At 45.2% G+C, this 19,653-nt stretch overlaps 1 protein-coding gene across 3 annotated transcripts in view; it reads right to left on the bottom strand.

Moving 5' to 3' along the window:
• The window catches only part of PACS1 (phosphofurin acidic cluster sorting protein 1), a 149,795-nt gene that overhangs the window by 29,441 nt on the left and 100,701 nt on the right, over positions 1-19,653 (bottom strand). For all 3 annotated transcript variants that reach the window (NM_001143870.2, XM_024987117.2, XM_059882903.1), the window contains exon 2: positions 9,650-9,737. In NM_001143870.2, coding sequence (NP_001137342.2) covers positions 9,650-9,737 — 88 coding nt within the window. The remainder of the gene's footprint in view (positions 1-9,649; positions 9,738-19,653) is intronic.

Genomic DNA, 19,653 nt, shown 5'->3' with positions numbered 1-19,653 from the left:
GCACTTGTAGCTTTATGAGAAACGACTAGACCTATTTCTAAATCGTTGCTGCCATTTTCCACCTGCAGCTGCAGAGTCCGCAACTTGTGGGCAATGGGCGTGGTCTGTCCAGGACGCATGGATTCTACTGCGCATGTGCAGAGGACCACTCCGCGGCACTTCGCGTCTCCCTGGTGACTCATCCTCTGCAGCGCCCTCCCAGCCATTTATTGGTTGTTTGTAAATCTCCATTTATGATGAGCCTGATCAAACTTCTTCGTCCGTGTTGTTCATCATGTTACTCGATTGTAAGTTTTTTTAATTTGTACAAGAATTTGCCAGATACATGAATTGTAAATATTTTCTTGCCTATTCATTTTCTTAATAGTATCTTTTGATGAAGTATTTCATTTTGATCTTTTTTTTTCTTTCTATGATTACTGCATTCTGGGTCCTAGCTAAGAAATCGTTTTCTAATTCAAGGTGGTGAAGTTATTCTGCTATACTGGAATAGGTATTCTGCTGTTGTCCTTTAGAAATGAAACTTTTAGTTTTTTTATTTTTATTTTTTTTAGAAATGAAACTTTTAGTTTTAATTTTTAGGTTTCTTACATATCTCTAATTTTTGCTTTTATAAAATGCAGGTTTTGGAAAATGCAGGAAGAAAAATTTTCTAAATGTAGTATTTCACAATGCTTTTATAATACCATTATATTATGCCAATTAAAAATAATAACCTGGAGAAGGAAATGGAAACCACTGCAGTATTCTTGCCTAGGAAATCAGCATGGACAGTGAAGCCTGGTGGGCTACAACCCACAACGTAGCAACTAAACAACAATAACAACAACAAATAATAAAGGAAACTCTGCTTCATGTGTTAGATAACACTTTTTGTAACCTCTATTATGACCAAGAGTCTTGACAAAGTTTTCACCTGAATTTATTTAGGCTCTTAGGATTTAAGAAGTCTCTGGACAATGAATCCGAGAAATGCTAAGAATCCAAAATGTGGTTTATATATAGCAGTGGTTTCAACCAGGGGTAGGAGACATTTGGCAATGTTTACAGATATTTTTTGTTACCAGTGGGGGGTGTGTGTGTGTGAGTGTGATGTTTCTAGAGGGGAGAGGCCTGGGCTGCTGCTGACCAGCCTGCAGGGCACAGGACGGCCCCACGAAACTGCTGAGAAACCCTGCCCCCTCTGCTGCTTCTAGGTGTGACCGCAGGGCTTGGCGGTGGGAGGGAGTCCTCCCTGCTCCTCAGCATCAGCTCTAGAACACTCTCCCTTCTACCTCCCCCAAGTCCCACTCTGAGTTGCTGCCACTGCCTCTCTTCTTGGCTGTTGTTGTTCTTTCTTTTTTCAAATTTTTGTTGTTGTTGTTCAGTCACTCAGTCATGTCCGACTCTTTGCAACCCCATGGACTGTAGCATGCCAGGCTTCCCTATTCTTCACCATCTCCCGGAGTGCTAAAACTCATCCATTAAGTTGGTGATGCCATCCAACTATCTCATCTTCTGTCGTCCCCATCTCCTCCTGCCTTCAATCTTTCCCAGCATGAGGGTCTTTTCCAGTGAGTCAGGTCTTCACATCAGGTGGCCAAAGTATTGGAGCTTCAGCTTCAGCATCAGTCCTTCCAATGAATATTCAGGACTGATTTCCTTTGGTTTGATCTGTGTGGACTCTGGTTTGATCCAAGGGACTCTCAAAAATCTTCTCCAACATCACAGTTCAAAAGCATCAGTTCTTTGGTGCTCAGCCTTCTTTATGGTCCAACTCTCACAAGCATACATGACTACTGGAAAAACCATAGCTTTGACTATACGGACCTTTGTTGGCAAGGTAATGTCTCTGCTTTTTAATACTCTGTCTAGGTTTGTCATAGCTTTTCTTCCAAGGAGCATTTATTTTTGGCTGCACTGAGTCTTTTTAAAAAAATTAATTAAATTTTGGTTGTGCTGGGTCTTCACTTCTGTGCTTGGGTTTTCTCTCGTTGTGATGTGAGGTCTTATTGCGGTGGCTTCTCTTGTTGCAGAGCACGGGCTCTAAGGCACCAGGCTTCGGGAGTTGTGGCACATGGGCTTAGCTGCCCCCCAGCGTGTGGAATGTTCCTAGATCAAACCCGCACCCCCTGTACGGGAAGGCAGATTTGTAGCTGCTGGACCACCAAGGAAGCCCTGTGTTCATTTCCTGACTTCAGTCCATCATGCACTGTTCCTCTCCCCAGCACCTGTCCCACCCTAACAGTTCATGGTTTTGACACGTGCACTTTCGGACACCCCAGCCTCTAAACCCCTCTCCCAGGGGTCTCGTCCTCACCGTTGCCCGAGTCCTGCACCCACTTGATCACACTCTGGACCTTATCATTACTGATACTGATGACTGAATCTTCTATGTCACATGACCTAGTCTCTGATCCCCACTTCCTGTTCTTTTGAGCTCATTCTCTCTGGTGTGTCAACAACAATCCTTCAAACCCACTAGGCCTACGACCCAGTGATCCTCCCATGTTTCACTCCTCCTCATGCCGCTGTCCCCTCTGCTCACTGCTCGGCTGAAATGCCACCATCTGGACAAGCGGTCCCTGCCCACCCCGAGGGCTTCTGCCCGCTGCTGTTCTCCGTGCTCACCAGGCTGATTCCAATGCTGTATAAATCCGGTGGCACGAGCTGAACATGCCTGGAGAGAATCAGATGATCTGCTCTCTGTTCTGACTTTGACTTTATGATCCCAAACGTGACGTGGGCCTGCGGGGCTGCCCGGTGATCACATTGCATTTTCCCCAGTCTGGACACTCGCCCCTTCACTCCATCCTCACGCCCCAAACACCTCCCCACCCCTGCCTTCACGCTGAGCTAACAGCCCTGATTCCCACTGTGCCGAGAAAACTGAAGTGACAGGAGAAGAGCCCCTGCCACACGAGCTCTGGCCACATCTGTGTGGCCACAATTCCCCTCCTCGGTCACACCGGGGGGCTCCCAGCCCCCACCCCCCACCCCACCTCTCACCTCCTGCTCACTGACTCCAAGAGGCTCTTCCAGTCATTCTTTCCTCTCGCATACAGTCAACTTTGCTCTCTCTTCTGGATTATTTCCATTAGCAAGCAGGTTACTGATATTTCTCTCATTAAAAAAAAAATCCTCTCTTGTCCCCACATGCCCTGCTGGTTACCGCCCCACACCTCGCCTTCCTGTTACAGCAAACTCCTCAAGAGCCGTCTATTTTTGCTCTTGAAGACTTCTCTCGTTGTCTCCTAGCTGCGCTCCATCAGCCCTCCTACCTGCACTATTCCCACCACGGCTGCCATCCTCAGAGTCTGAGAACCTCCATGGGGGATTCCTCTTCCTCCACTGATCTGAGTTCTGACAGGGCCCGTCACTCCCCCTCCGGCCCCTCTTCCTTCCCGTGGCCTCCCGCACACCGCACTTTCCTGGATTTCCTCTCGCCCTCAGCTGTTCTTTCCTGGTCCCCAGGTCAGGTCCTTCCTTTGTCCCTTGGCCTCGATCTCTAGACAAGCTCTCTTCTCTGTATCCACTCCCTCCAGTCCCGAGGAGTTCATCCATCTTCTGGTCTCAGATAAGCTGACGACTCTCCAAACTGTCTCTCTCCCAGACCACTCTTTCCCGAACTCTAAACTCGCACAGTCAACTGTCTATTCAATTTCTCTCCTAGGATGTTTAACAGCCACCACAGATACAATGTGATGGGCTGAATTTCCTGGATCTTTCCCCCTAAACCGGCTTCACCCACAGGTTTCCCCATCTCACTTAAAGGCATCTCCACCCTTCCAGTTGCTGAGGCCAAAGCTTGGGTGCCGCTCTCATCTCCTGCCAGAATCACTGTCAGAGCCTATCAGCTGATCTTCTTGATTCCTCTTTCTCACTGACAGCCTGTTTTCCACATAACAGCCAGAACAATCCTATCACTTCCCTGTTCAAAACCCTCCAAGTCGGGACTCCCTGGTCATCCAGTGTTGAAGACTCTGCACTTCCAACGCAGGGGTGTAGGGAGTATGGGTTCAATCCTTGGTTGGGGAATGGGGAAATGCTGGAAACACTAGAAACAGTGACAGACTTTATTTTTTGGGGCTCCAAAATCACTGCAGATGGTGACCGCAGCCATGAAATTAGAAGATGCTTGCTCCTTGGAAGAAAAGCTATGACAAACTCAGACAGCATATTAAAAAGCAGAGACATTACTTTGCCAACAAAGGCCCGTCTAGTCAAAGCTATGGTTTTTCCAGTAGTCATGTATGGATGTGAGAGTTGGACCATAAAGAAGGCTGAGCATCGAAGAATTGATGCTTTCAAACTGTGGTGCTAGAGAAGATTCTTGAGAGTCCCGTGGACTGCAAGGAGATCAAACCAGTCAGTCCTAAAGAAAATCAATCCTAAATATTCACTTAGGGGACTGATGCTGAAGCTGAAGCTCCCATACTCTAGCCACCTGATGTGAAGTGCTGACTCACTGGAAAAGACCCTAATGCTGAGAAAAAGACTGAAGGCAGGAGAAGAGGATGACAGAGGATGAGACAGTTGGATGGCATCAACAGACTCAACAGCACTGAGTCTGAGCAAGCTCCTGGAGATGGTGAAGACAGGGAAGCCTGGCATGCTGCAGTCCATGGGGTCGCAAAGAGTCAGACACGACTGAATGACTGAACAACAAATGCTGCAGAGCAGCCAAAAAATAAACAGAAAAACGAAACCCTCCAATTCACACAGAATAAAAGCCAGAGACCTTCCCATCGCGGCATACACCCCATCCCCCGATCTCTCTGCCCTCCCCTCCTCTTCCTCTCACTCCCCTCCAGCCTCAGGCCCTCCTCCTTTCTCTCCATCCTGCCAGCACCTCCCTGCTCAGGGCCTCGCCCTGGCTTCTCCCTCCAGTGCTCTTCCTCTAGGTATCTGCACAGCTTCCTCCCTCACCTTCTTCAAAGTCCCTGCATGAAAGCCATCTTCTCAGTGAGGCCACCCGTGACCACCACATAACTTCCTCCACCCCTGGGCGTGCTCCATCCCCCACCCCCACTGGGACGCATCATCACCTTCCAACAGCAGCGGCCCTCATTATCTGAACTCTCACTATCTAAATGTGTGCTGTAAATTCCCGTAAACGTTTCCATCCCAAATGCGTTATCTGAACCGCAAACTTGTGAACATGAACCTATGTGCGCCGGTAAGAGGATGTAGATGCAGGGCAGCTTACAAGGGCACAGCCAGCTCTGGCACTTTCAGAGCCCAGCACAGTACTAGTCTCGTCTTTACTGCCCTCCAGCAAAGATTCGGCTCCTCGTGGGTCCCAGAATTTGCTTCTTCCAGGTGCCAGGCACTATCAACTTGGGTCCAAATTCAAAATTATCTTCAGTATCTTTTTAAATCTGTAGCATCGTATATCTTCATTTGCAGTACAGAAGCAGAACAGTTTGTGTCTGATACTATAGTACCATTGACATTTGGGATTGGTCTGGTGGCTCAGATGGTAAAGAATGTGCCTGCAATGTGGGAGACCCAGGTTTGATCCCTGGGTTGGGAAGATCCCTGGAGAAAGGAATGACTACCCAGTCCTGGAGAGTTCCAGGGACAGAGGAGCCTGGTGGTCCATAGTCCATGGGATCACAAAGAGTCAGACACAACTAAGCAACTAAAACTTTCACTTTCATAGTACCATTACTTATGACACATAAAAATACCCATTAATGAGTCTTAATGTATTAAAGATTAGGTTACTAGTGTTTTAAATGCTTATTTTTTAAATAGAGAAATTCTTGGTGGATTGTTGGGCATTCCCTGGTGGTCCAGTGGGCGTGTGTGTGTGTCCACATGTATATACCTACATATATAGACACACACACCCACGTATATACATACATATATATATATATAATTCTAATCTTCACTTGAAAACTCAAATGTCATTTATTTTACTGGCCAAAAAATATTCTCAGTTGTCTCCCCTCAAAGTGACAGGCTCACATTGTTCATTTTCAAGAAACAATCTTCCAGATTCCTGAGTCTGAGTAACAGTTTGTCTGTAAGCCCTTCTTGCGACACGAACAGTGTTATGTGAAATAGCAGCTACTTCAAGACACAGCTCAGTCGTCAGGCAGCTTCCTCCGTGAAGCAGGAGTGCTGTGTGCACATCTCCATTTCATCACGCAGACTATTCAGAAGGCGTGTGCTCCAGGGCTGAGACAAAATAAATGAACAATTCTTACTGTCCTTCAAGGACATTCTTAAGCAAACCTGGCCTTTCACCTCTTCCTCGCAGTCTGCGATGGTGGACGCACGATGACTGCTGACACGCTGGAAGCCGCCCTGGTGTGAGGGAAGGGCCAGCTGTTTTGTTAGAGGAAACACTGAAACTGCCCACCCTGGCCAGGGGCCATAGCAGCCATTCGCAGGAGTTATTTTAAGACAGGCGGTCCTGGTAAGGAACATGGAACTAACAAGCCAGCACCCACCGGAAGAATTTGCGAAAGGTCAAAAGGAGACACACCAGACTGTATGTTGTACCAACATCCCGGGTCCCCCTCGAGGGCATCCATCTTGGCTGAGCGATGGCATGCACCCCCTGGAAGCACGCTGAGTCAGAATGATTGGCCAGAGACAACCTGGAAACTAATCCCATCACCATAAAACCTGAGGCTGCGACCCACGTGGCAGAGCGGTCCTCCTGGGTTCCCTTTCCCTGTTGCTCTCCGCCCAGGCATCTCTTCCCAATAAAGTCTGCTTTTTCAGCACATGTATCTCCTCGGACAATCCATTTCTGAGTGTTAGACAAGAGCCTGCTCTCGGTCCCTGGAGGAGGTCCCACTTCCTGTAACAGTTTCGTCAACCACTGCTCTTGTAACTTCAGTGCAAATGTCAACATGGTGGAAAGGCCAAGTAAAGTCACAGTACTATCATGAGAACAGTTTTGACCTCCTGTGTCCTGTGAGGGGGTCTTGGGGAGCCCAGGGCTCTGCAGACCCTATTTTGAGGACAGCTGCTCTATCAGCAGGTAAAGGTCCTTAAAGGCAGGAGTTTGGGTCTGTTTTGTTCGCTGCTGAATCCCCTGTGCCAAGAACAACGCTTAGCCTGTAACAGGTGCTCCATAAATATTTATTAGATGAATATGTAAATGAATAAATAAGTGACTGGATAAATGAATGTGTTAACATCTGTAATTACTTTCAGCTGCTTGGAAGTCGAGCAAAAAATTTCGGATATTTGTAGTTTTGGGTATAATTTAAAATTTTACAGAATGTTAAATATTTGATTAGGAAAGAAAAGAAATTATTTCTTTTGGCAAAGGCATTTAACTGCGAGGAAGGCAAAAACAGCAGGGAACTTTCCAAACCACACCAACAGTGTTTGCACTGGAAAGCACTGGCTTTTAGCAAAGGAAATAATTCCTGAAAACTGGAACGCTGCCCGTGACCTAGAAACGAGTGCGAAATTGGGAAAGGAGGAAAAGACACAAGTTTCCACTCGCCCATCACGGCCCCTCACTTGCTTTTTCAATTCATGGTGTCTGGAAACATCTCACAGAATTGGGAGGAATTATCCCTGGTGGCTTAGGTGGTAGGGAATCCACCAGCCAATGCAGGAGACCTGGGTTAAAAATCCCTGGGTCTGGGAAGATCCCCTGGAGAAGGAAATGGCAACTCACTCCAGTATTCTTGCCTGGGAAACCGTATGGACAGAGGAGCCTGGCGGGCTAGAGTTCATGGGGTTGCAAGAGTTGGACACGACTTAGTGACTAAAGGGCTTCCCTGGTGCCTCAGATGGTAAAGAATCTGAAAAGTGAAAGTGAAGTCACTCAGTCGTGTCCAACTCTTTGTGACCCCGTGGACTGTAGCCCACCAGGCTCCTCCGTCCATGGGATTCTCCAGGCAAGAATACTGGAGTGGGTTGCCATTTCCTTCCCCAGGGGATCTTCCCGACCCAGGGATCGAACCCAGGTCTCCTGCATTGCAGGCAGACGCTTTAACCTCTGAGCCACCACATTAGATTAAAGAATCTGCCTACAATGCAATAGCTGCTGCCGCTGCTGCTAAGTCACTTCAGTCATGTTCGACTTGGTGCAACCCCACAGATGGCGGCCCACCAGGCTCCCCCATCCTTGGGATTCTCCAGGCAAGAACCCTGGAGTGCGTTGCCATTTCCTTCTCCAATGCACAAAAGTGAGTGAAAGTGAAGTCGCTCAGTCGTGTCTGACTCTTAGCGACTCCATGGACTGCAGCCTACCAGGCTCCTCCATGCAATGCAATAGACCCGGGTTCAATTCCTGCATTGGGAAGATCCCCTGGAGAAGGAAATGGCAATGCACTCCAGTATTCTTGCCTGGAGAATTCCATGGACACAGGAGCCTGGCGGGCTACAGCTCATGAGGTTGCAAGAGTCAGATAAGACCTAGTGACTAAAATCACTATGCACGGAGATGAACAGGGAGTTTCAATGTAAGCGACACACAGAAATCACAAGGAGTAATTAAAATGTTTCAAGTGTTTTTTAATGTGTGTTTCATGTAACTGCACCAGGTCTTGGGTGCCGCACTGGGGCTCTTCAGCGGGGGCGTGTGGGACTTTGGTTGTGGCAGGTGGGATCCAGCTCCCTTGACCTGTGCCTCCTGCACTGGGAGTGCAGTCTTAGTGCTACACTGGACCACCAGGGAGTCCCAAAATGTTTCAGGTTTCGAGGACTAAACTAATATAATGTATTTATCTCAGAAGGAGAACTGAGGACTTCAGTGTATGCTTCATGTACTATGAAAATGCTACAGACGTGGGTTTTAATGAAGCCAAAAAACTGCTGCATAACAGGTGAGCCAGTAACCAACATCCTGGTTAGCAGGGAGTGGCCATGCAGCTCACTGTTTCTCCAAGAAACAGAACTCCATGAACCACAAGTACACTGTTCCTAAGCTGGAGAACTCCATCATCTCATGGATCCAGAGGCTCTTCAGACTCTCAGTAAGGTAGAGGGACCGTCATTAAAAAGGCTTCGGTTAAGTAAGGTCCTGTGTTGCAGTTTAACGACCACGCATGTGATGACTCTCTGCTTTCTACTTCTGCCACTTGGAAATCACCTGGCAAAACAGACCCCTTGACCTTTCTGGAGCTCGGTTTCTCCTGAAACTGAAATTCCAGAATGCTTAGAATATGAATCTTGGTGAAATATTTTGGGTCCCTTGGAGATACTGAGTGAGTTCAAGGAATTAAATGTGGGGATTACTCAGAAGATGAAATATCCCAGTAAATTTTAAACTGTCAAGCCTGAAATAATAACCTATAAATATCTTTCACCCTGTGGAAAACCGCCAAAGCTGTCTCCCCAACCCATATATCTGCTTATACCCAGAAATCCCAGGAATAAGACCGAAACCTACACTTGCCATTCTAGTAATTTCTGAATTTCTTGATCTTCATGCTAATCCTGTTAATAGGCAGGGCAGGGAGAGCCACTTTTATCCTTCAGACAAAGAAACTGAGTGCTTTAACTAAGGGGCAGAACTGGGATTCAGTACTATGTGAGCCGGACCGCCTTCCCACAGTTGCATCTTCTTTGCTGAGTGACGGACTCAGCAAAGGATGCTGGTCTCCTACCAGCATCTCTGAAGCCCTGACATGGGCACAAGGTTATCCAGCTTCCGTGGGCCCTGAGCAAACAATCCTGCTCAACTCACCTGCAGCTTCACAGCGATGACCACCGAGTTAAGATCTTTGTCCATTTCTTTTAGCATGACGAGTTTCTTCAGGGTCAAGCTGAACAGCCTAGAAAAATTTAGAGAAAGAAGGTCCAGTCAAAGGTAAGGAACTTATGAGAAAAGAGATACACCTTCTGTTGCGGAAATGCTGCTTTACCTAGAGGAAGAAAGTTAGAACGCTGTTTACTGCGTCTGTCATCAGTAAAAGAGTACTCTTCTTATTTAACCTTTGTACTTGCTCAGTGTCAAAAGGTATATTATTCTATGAACTTCTGTGGATGTCCCTTTATCTCCAGCAAATACCATCATGCCTTTTCACTTCTAATATGTAGGAGCAGTTTCGGTGGGAGGGGCTGGGGGCATCAATGTTTACTTTGCTTGCCCAGCTCCTCCCCCACCTTTCGGTCTAATCACCTGCGACACACACAGACGCAAATCTGTATCAACAAGGAGATGATCCGCACAAACAGAACAGAAGCCTTTTGGCAGGAAACGCTTTCAAAGACCACAGGTTTGATTTCCGCCAAACTTGCATCAAACATGCAGAAACTCTTCAGGGCCATGATGAGGACATGCCCCTTAATTAAAAGCGACAGGGCTGTCCCTCACTCTGGATTCTCAGAATCTCTAGTCTGACTCAACCTTGGCCTCCAAGGCAGGACGACTCTGGACTTCTAGGGGGAGCCGCGAGGGAAAGCTCAGATGCTGCTCTCAGCTCCTGGGCTGAGTGGTTCGTGTCCTTTTGCCCTCGTCTCTGCGGGACTGAGAGGCACACAGATGCTGCTGACCTGAGTCAGGTCCTCGGGCCCCGACGCGGTCCTGTGCTCATATCCCCCTGCCTCCCAGTCCGTCTCATCTTTGTGCTCCCTCCTCACGCTCTAAGCTCCAGTAGCCCTGAAATCACCTCTGTTCCTCTGAGGCCCACACTCGCTCACCTCTGGGCCTTCTACCAAAGGGCAGGGCACAGGACGGCCACTTGGCAAATATTTGTTAATGAAGTTTAACAACTTCCTAACAGGGCCTCTAGGGAAAACCAGGTAAACAAGAATATGTGTTGAAGAGATTCATGAAAAAAAAAGGGGAACAAATTCAGATCAACAGAACTCAATCCACCCTTGCCTCAATAAGATCTGATAACTTCTGAAGGGAGCAAATAAAGCTCTTTCTTTCCTTCTGCTTTGAGTCACAATCAAAATCAACTAAAAGAAAGTCCATCAGGTCTTTTCATACATATTACTTCATCCAGACTTCAAAAACATGACTCCGTCTGTGAGTGTGTGTGAAGGGGGTGGGGTGGGTGGGTGGGGACGGTTCACTGCTGTACCCATAGAAGAGGAAACAGATTCTAAACAGTCATGACTCAGCTAAATGCCCACAGCCAGTAAGTGACAGAGCTGTATTCTAAACTCCAGTCTCCTCGTGGTAAGCAATAATATCCCCTAATCCTCAGAACCTGGAAACCTTTTTCATGGCAAAAGGGACTCCGAAGATGGTGTTAAGGATGCTGAGGTGGGGAGGTGATCCGCAATTGTCTGGATGGGTCATTAGTCTTATAAGTCTTTCTAAGGGGGAGGCAGGAAGGCCGAAGTCAAAGAACGAGATGTGACCCCAGAAGCAGAAGTCAGAGTGATGTGTGTCTGGCTCTGTAGATGGAAGCACCCCTGGGGTCGGGGCCATGGAATGTAGGTGGCCTCTAGATGCTGGAAAAGCAAGAAAACCGATGCTCCCTGGAGCCTCCAGAAGAAATGCAGCCATGCCACCACCTTGAATTTGGCCCGGTGAAACCCATTTTGGACTTTTGATCTCCAGAATCATGAAAATAAATGCGGGTTTTGTTCTAAGACACTATGTCCATGGTCATTTGTTACAGCAGCTGTTGGTGCTAATACACTCGTCCCTGAGCCCTCCCTGACACGGCCTGCTCCGTCACCGGCTGGAGCTCCTGCAGTTGTGCTCCTGAAACACACTCAGGTTTGTTAAGCAGGAATCTCTGCAGGTTCACACTTGCCGCCCGCCCCCTGCCCCATCAAAGACGACCCACAGCATCATTTGTTTCTCCTTCTGCTTTAGACTAGGAATATGCCGGTCCAAAGGAACTCTGAGTCTGCCAACACCCAAGGGATTATTATACTTCACATAGTTGACGATTAAGAAATGTAATTAACTACACTGTTTAGCTGATTTCCAAGCCTTGCTGGAAAGGAAAGGGAACACAACAAGGAAAGGGAAGGAAAAGGGAAAGGAAGAAGAAAGGATGAACAAAATAGAAGAGACTGGATATTCCCAATTTTGTTCCTTGTCTAAGGCTGCTAATTACGAATGCTTCTGAGAAGTTATGTTTTTGTTTGTTTCAAAGCAGGGGCTTCCCTGGTGGCTCAGATGGTAAAGAATCCACCTGCCAATGCAGGAGACCCAGGTTCCATCCATGGGTCAGCGAGATATCCTGGAGAAGGGAATGGCAACCCGCTCCAGTATTCTTGCTTGGAGAATTCCATGGACAGAGGAGCCTAGCAGGCTACAGTCCATGGGGTCGCAAAGTCAGACACGACTGAGACTAACACTTTCACTTTCAAAGCACCTAAACACGGATGCGCTGGTGCTAAATGAACTCACTGCAAGAAGAGTCGCAGGGCTAAACTGGGAACGTGTGTGTTTCTGCCTCTGCTTGCCATCCTCACTCTCTCACACGTTCCACACGTGAGTGAGCATCTCCTCAACACCAGGCACTGCAGTGGTGGGAGTTGGGAGGATGTGGTCCACAGCCTCGCGAAGACAGCCTGGCAGGGAAGACAACGACACTCCTTGTCCTCAGCAATTTTATGCCTCGTAAGACTCCGGCCCATCTCTCCTTTCACACAACATATAAAATATTGCAGGTGATATGGTGGGATCCTTTTTAGGAAGGAAAAACACACTACAGACCAATAAATAGTTGGTGAATCAATAAACAAACCTGTATGCCACCGCACCTGATGTTAACAAGAAAGCCAAGGATGATTCAGTCCCTTAGGTAACAGAACATTGATTAATAGCAAGACTGGATGTGTTTAGTGTTTGCTCAGAAACCAAACACACCACATATGATTTCCATACTATTGGCAGTGAGTTCAATAGGTCTTTTAGCTGTTTGCTTTTAATGGTATCACTCAAGGGGATGTGGGGACATAAATATATTCCAGTTCTTCAAAGCCTAGGGAAAATGTCTGTAACTCATTAAGCATCTGCACGTGTGCCTGCTCAGTCAGTCGTGTCCAACTCTTTTGTGACCCCACGGACTGTAGCCTGCCAGGCTCCTCTGTCCACAGGATTTCCCCCAGCAAGAGTACTGGAGTGGGTTGCCATTTCCTCCTCCAGATCTTCCCCACTTAGGGAATTACACCCATGTCTCCTCCATCTCCTGCATTGGCAGGCAGATTCTTTACCAGTGAGCCACCTGGAAAACCCCCATTCTCATGTAAGTCTTACAATAATTCTAAGATGTGGGTACTATACCCATCGTACAGACAAGGATGTTGAGAAGGATTAAGAAACTTGCCCAAGGTCACACAAGAACGTGGTTGAGCCAAGACACAAACTTAAGTTTATCTTCGTCCAGAAGTCAATTAAAACCAGTACAAGGCACTTATCTGACAATCATAAGAAATTATTTTAATTACAAGTAAATACTTTCAACATATAACTTAACAGAAAAACTCTGATTTATAAGACACATTTCTCCTTAAATCCACACTCATACAATACTGATTGAAACAGCCCCAGACAGTTCTGAGGATGACTGAGCCTGGCAAGACATTCTGACTGAAGGTGTCTCAACAAATACAAGACTGAGTCAGAGGCTGATGGTAGGGTTTTCTGTTACCCTACGTTTTATTGGTTGGATACGTCTTATGCAGCAAGTCCTTCCTCGATCATATGCCTGCTTTCATCCATTTCTACAGCAGTAAAGATCTGGTTCCTACTCTGTAAGAAAGGCTTTAGGTGAGAGAGACATGTTTTACATTTTAATAGGCTTCTTCTAGCTGTTCTACTAGGGCAGAATGAAAGGAAGAAAAGGAAGAGGGGAAGAAGTTGAGAGAGAGGAAGCGACGACAGAAGTGCAGACTACAGGTGGCAGATGCCTGGAGCCTGGGAGCAGTGGGAGCCCACAGGGGTTTAGATGAGAACATTAGGAAATATGCACAGAAGATGAAGTCAGAGCAACATTGATGGCATAACCTCTGCTTTTGAGCAGTTCTTGAGAGGATGGGGAGTAAGTACACCCAACAGTTCGCCAACAAATGTAACAGTGCCTACATAATACAAGTGCTAAATGACACAAAAGGAGATCATGAGTAATTGAGCGGCGGTTTCGTAAGGATATGTTATCTAAGCCCAAGTAAATTCTCTCCAGAAACTGCTTTCTTTTAGATCCTATTGGACTAAATCTGAAAGAAGAAAGAACAAAGCTTGACAACTAGGTAGCAAAGGGAACAAAAATATATTAAGAATCTTTAAAAACCTTCTAAATTATTCTAGTTTGTGCTCTGCTGTAAGATAAAACAGAAACAGCCTTAAGTGATATCTACAAATGATCCCCAGTCTGCATTTAACAGCTGTTTCAAACTTATTCCCAAGCAAACTAGAACTGGACGGGCTCAGCAGGAGAGAAACAGTCTCATACTCCATCTCAGCCCCCATCTCCTTCCTGACAGGCTATCAGCGAAGAGTGCAGTGGCCATATTTTGGACAGAAAAAGGGAGAAGAAAGGAGAAATAAAGATCTGGATGAAACATAACACTGAAAAGCCTGTCTCTGAATCAAACGGACGGTCCTTGTGGGACCAGAGCAGATAAATGCTGGACCAGACGCCAAGTGGCCTGGATTACTCTTTTGTCCCAAGAAATGGCTGTGTCACACGAGCAAGCCTTGCTTCTCCCCCCTGCAGATCTTTAATCCTAGAATGAGAAGAGCAAGCTCTGCCTATCCCCTCCAACATGCATTTATCAGGATAAAGAGCACACCGGTAGAAAAAAATTACGGGAAAGCTTTTCCTCTGTGGGACTAACTTTCCATTTCTAAAACTGTCTCCATGTTAACATGGCACCTGCGGAAGTCTGCGTGAGCCTCAATAACCAGAACACAAAAGGCAAATTTCTGAGGAGTGTTTTCTATGGCTTTTGAGGTTACTTGACTATGTAGATACTGAACTCATTATTTTACATGAAATAGCATAATTTTGACTGCGAAACTAAGGCACCGCAACTAGAGAAAAGTCTGTGCACAGCAATGAAGGCGTTATTATTTTAAAATGAGTAACCTTAGGGCTTTCCAGGTGGTCGAGTGGTTAAGAATCTGCCTGCTAATGCAGGGACACGGTTCGATCCTTGCTTCAGGAACTAAGATCTCACACGCCTTGGGGCAACTAAGCCCAGGCACCACAGCTACTGAGTCTGTGCTCTAGAACCCACGAGCTGCAGCTACTGAAGCCCGTGTGCCCTAGAGCCCGTGCCCTGCAACACGAGAAGCCATGGCGGGGAGAAGCTCGCGCACCGCAACCAAAGAGCAGCCCCCACTCACCGCAACTAAAGAAAAGCCTGGGCACAGCAATGAAGACCCAGCACGGCCAAAATAAACACATACCCGAACAAATCTTTAAAAAACAATTAAAGATAAAATGAGCAACCCTAAAGCAGATTTTTAAAGAGTAAAGCAACTGAATCATCACCCTGAAAGACACAGTGTGGAAGAGATGGGCTGAAGGAGATTGAGGAGAGGAGATTTTACCATGAACGGATGAGAGAAGAAAAGATTTCCTGTCTCTGTCTGTCTCACAAGAAATCAGATGGCACGAAACACTGTTCAAATGGAGAAACACCAGAGGATGAGGAAAACCTAGACCCAAACAAGAAACAGAATCCAGGAAGGTGCTCCAGGCTATCGGATGTGACTCTGGGGAGCAGAGGACCGTAGGGTTATGAGTAGACCCCTAATTTTCAGCTACTCAGCATATCTTTAGTGTATCAATGCCAATCACTTGCACAAGCCAACAAGATTTACATTGTTTTCCCCTCTTTCTACAAAGTCCTTGATGGGACTCTTTGGATGGGAAAACAGGCCTCGGATGCAGGGTGAGGTGGGGAGGAGGGGCTTTTCTATTAAAGTCAGACTTGAGAATTCTCAGGTCTAGGACTTCCCCAGTGGTCCAGGTGCTAAGACTCCGTGCTCCCAATACAGGGTACCCAGGGTTCGATCCCTGGTCAGGGAACTGGATCATGCATGCCACAACTAAAAGCCCCCACGTGCCACAATTAAGATCCAATATCCGCAACTAAAACTTGGTGCAGCCAAATAAATATATAAAAACTTTTTGAAAAAGATCAATTGTCCCTCAAAAAAAAAAATTCTCAAGTCTGCAGCTCCTTAGTAATATAGAAGAGACATCTATAAACCAGAATTGCTGTGTGGACTAACAAATGCGGAAAGCACCTAGCACAGAGCCTGGCACATCAGAAGCGCTCAAAAAGGGTGCGTGCCGTCAGCATCGGACAACACCCAGTCACTTATATTACAGCCCCTCACTGTGACAGCCCCTCAATCCACGTTGTTTCAGTGAGAGAGGCAGAGGGCATGTGTGGGAAGAACAAAAACAAACAAAACCCTCCAGGGTGCAGCCAAAAATAACAGGGGCAAGAACCAATAAAATACACGAAAACAAAAATACACCTTCCATGGAAGGCTCCCAAAGAAGCATGGCTGAGTATTAGGGACTTATTAATACATGTTATCACATTAGTAAGCTCAAAAGAAAAAATACAATTATTTTATTAGATGCTAAAAAGGGATTTGGCAAAATTTAACACGGATTCCTAATTTTTAAAAGACCCTTGGAAAAAGAACAATAGAAAAACACTTCCTAAAAAAACACTTCCTTAACATAAACTTTAAATATATATACTTTTCATATAGTTAGCATCAGGACTGAAGTTGAGACCAGAGCCAGGAACAATATATGGGCCTATCTCTGCTGTTTATATAAAACTGGCCTGAAAAGTTGGGTGAAGTAATCAGAAAAAAATGATATAAAAAGCTGAAAGGAGGAGACAAAGCTATCCCATTTGCAGATGTGTGACTGTGTTCTAGAACTCAAGAGAATGAACCAAAAAGCTAGTGGAGTCATTAAGAAAATATTAAAATAAATACACGAAAATCAAAAGTTTCCTTAATGCAAACACTAACCAATAGTTAAGTATAATTGGAAAGTAAGTAGAGATGCCTGCTGCATTCAAGTAGGAAATGGCTTCCCAATTAACTTTAAAGTGCTTCAGAAAAAAAATGGGACTGAATTTTAATAATTGCTTAATGCAGGAAATTAATATATATGGAGCTGCACTAAACTCTTCTACTTTTCTGTAGGTTTTAAAATTTTCTTCTAGGGAAAAAAGAATAAAGAAGAGGGTGGCACCCAACAGGATATTAACATGTATTCTAAAGCTGAGGTAATGAAAATACCTTGTTGTTGGGAAAAGAATAAACAAAGAGATCAGTGGAAGGGAACAGAGTCCAAAATCAGGCTGAGTACAGGGAACCGCCCCTTGTGGCCCAGTGGCTATGAACCCGCCTTACAATGCAGGCGACAGGTTCAATTTCCGGTTGGGGGTCTTCATTTCACAGGCTGTGCAGCAACTAAGCCTGAGCACTGCAACTACTCAGCCTGTACACTCCAACTAAGACCAAATAAATAAGTAAATAGATAAATAAACACTAAAACAATTAGGCCAAGTATAAATAAGAATTTACTGTATGTAAGAAATAGATAAATTAATAAACAGCATTAGAAAACTGGCTAGCTATTTGAACAAAAACAATGATGCATCTCCATCTCATTCCTTATTCAAAGTAAATTTCAGATGGATTAAAGATTTAAATAGAAAAAAGAAAGCCATAAAAGTATCAAAAGAAAATACGGACAATTTAAAAAAATAATCTTCTGGTGGGGAAGGGCTTTCTAAGCATCTCACCAAATCAGAATCCACAGAGGAACTGACTGCCACATACAAAATCAAAAACTTCCATAAAGTAAATAGTAAAACAGAAATTTAGAAGTATCCAAAGAGATTTAAAGATTTTAACAACTAAAATGAAAAGTATTTATGATATGATAAAATGTCAAAAGTTTAATATGCAAAGAATTATTACAAATCAATAGAAAAAAATTTCAAAGTAAAAATTGGCAGAGAACATTAATAGGCAATTCAAAGAAGAAGGAGTGGTGAAAAAAACATAAACAGGTTATTTAATTTTACTATTAATCAGACAAATAAAAATACCAACCATACTGAAAGAATGAGAAAAAGTGACAAGACCCAGGGTTGGGAAATACAGGGAAAAGGCACTCTAACGTACTGAGTGAAAACCACTAGTGATTTTCACTTTTAGAGAGCAGTTTCACAATAAGCATTACATTTTTAATATGTATACCTTTCAGAAGAACTGTACAAAAAAGATCTTCATGACCCAGATACCACAATGGTGTGATCACTCACCTAGAGCCAGACATCCTGGAATGTGAAGTCAAGTGGGCCGTAGGAAGCATCACTACAAACAAAGCTAGTGGAGGTGATGGAATTCCAGTTGAGCGCTTTTAAATCCTAAAAGATGATGCCGTGAAAGTGTTGCACTCAATATGCCAGCAAATTTGGAAAACTCAGCAGTGACCACAGGACTGGAAAAGGTCAGTTTTCATTCCAATCCCAAAGAAAGGCAATGCCAAAGAATGCTCAAACTACCGCACAATTGCACTCATCTCACATGCTTGTAAAGTAATGCTCAAAATTCTCCAAGCCAGGCTTCAACAGTACATGAACCATGAACTTCCAGATGTTCAAGCTGGATTTAGAAAAGGCTGAAGAACCAGAGATCAAATTGCCAACATCTGATGGATCATTGAAAAAGCAAGAGAGTTCCAGAAAAGCATCTACTTCTGCTTTATTGACTATACCAAAGCCTTTGACTGTGCGGGTCACAACAAACTGTGGAAAATTCTGAAAGAGATGGGAATACCAGACCACCTGATCTGCCTCCTGAGAAATCTGTATGTAGGTCAGGAAGCAACAGTTAGAACTGGACATGGAACAACAGACTGGTTCCAAATCAGGAAAGGAGTATGTCAAGGCTGTACATTGTCACCCTGCTTATTTAACTTATATGCAGAATACATCATGAGAAATGCTGGGTTGGATGAAGCACAAGCTGGAATCAAGACTGCTGGGAGAAATATCAATAACCTCAGATATGTAGATGACACCACCCTTATGGCAGAAAGCAAAGAACTAAAGAGCCTCTTGATGAAGGTAAAAAAGGAGAGTGAAAAAGTTGGCTTAAAACTCAACATTCAGAAAACTAAGATCATGGCATCTGGTCACATCACTTCATGGCAAATAGATGGGGAAACAGTGGAAACAGTGACACATTTTATTCTCTTGGGCTCCAAAATCACTGCAGATGGTGACTGCAGCCATGATATTAAAAGAGGCTTGCTCCTTGGAAGAAAAGTTATAAGCAACCTAGACAGGATATTAAAAAGCAGAGACATTATTTTGCCAACAAAGGTCAGTCGAGTCAAAGCTACAGTTTCTCCAGTAGTCATGTATGGATGTGAGGGTTGGACTATAAAGAAAGCTGAGCACCGAAGAATTGATGTTTTTGAACTGTGGTGTTGGAGAAGACTCTTGAGAGTCCCTTGGACTGCAAGGAGATCAAACCGGTCCATTCTAAAGGAAATCAGACCTGAACATGCATTGGAAGGACTGATGTTAAAGCTGAAACTCCAATACTTTGGTTACCTGATGTGAAGAACTGATTCATAGGAAAAGACCCTGATGTTGGGAAAGATTGAAGGCAGGAGAAGAAGAAGAAGGTAGAGAATGAGATGGTTGGATGGGATCACCGACTCGATGGACATGAGTTTGAATAAGCTCTAGGAGTTGGTGATGGACAGGGAAGCC

This window comes from Bos taurus, chromosome 29 (assembly GCF_002263795.3).
Source record: "Bos taurus isolate L1 Dominette 01449 registration number 42190680 breed Hereford chromosome 29, ARS-UCD2.0, whole genome shotgun sequence".
Taxonomy (NCBI): Eukaryota; Metazoa; Chordata; class Mammalia; order Artiodactyla; family Bovidae; genus Bos; species Bos taurus.
This window is presented reverse-complemented; position numbering and strand designations above follow the sequence as displayed.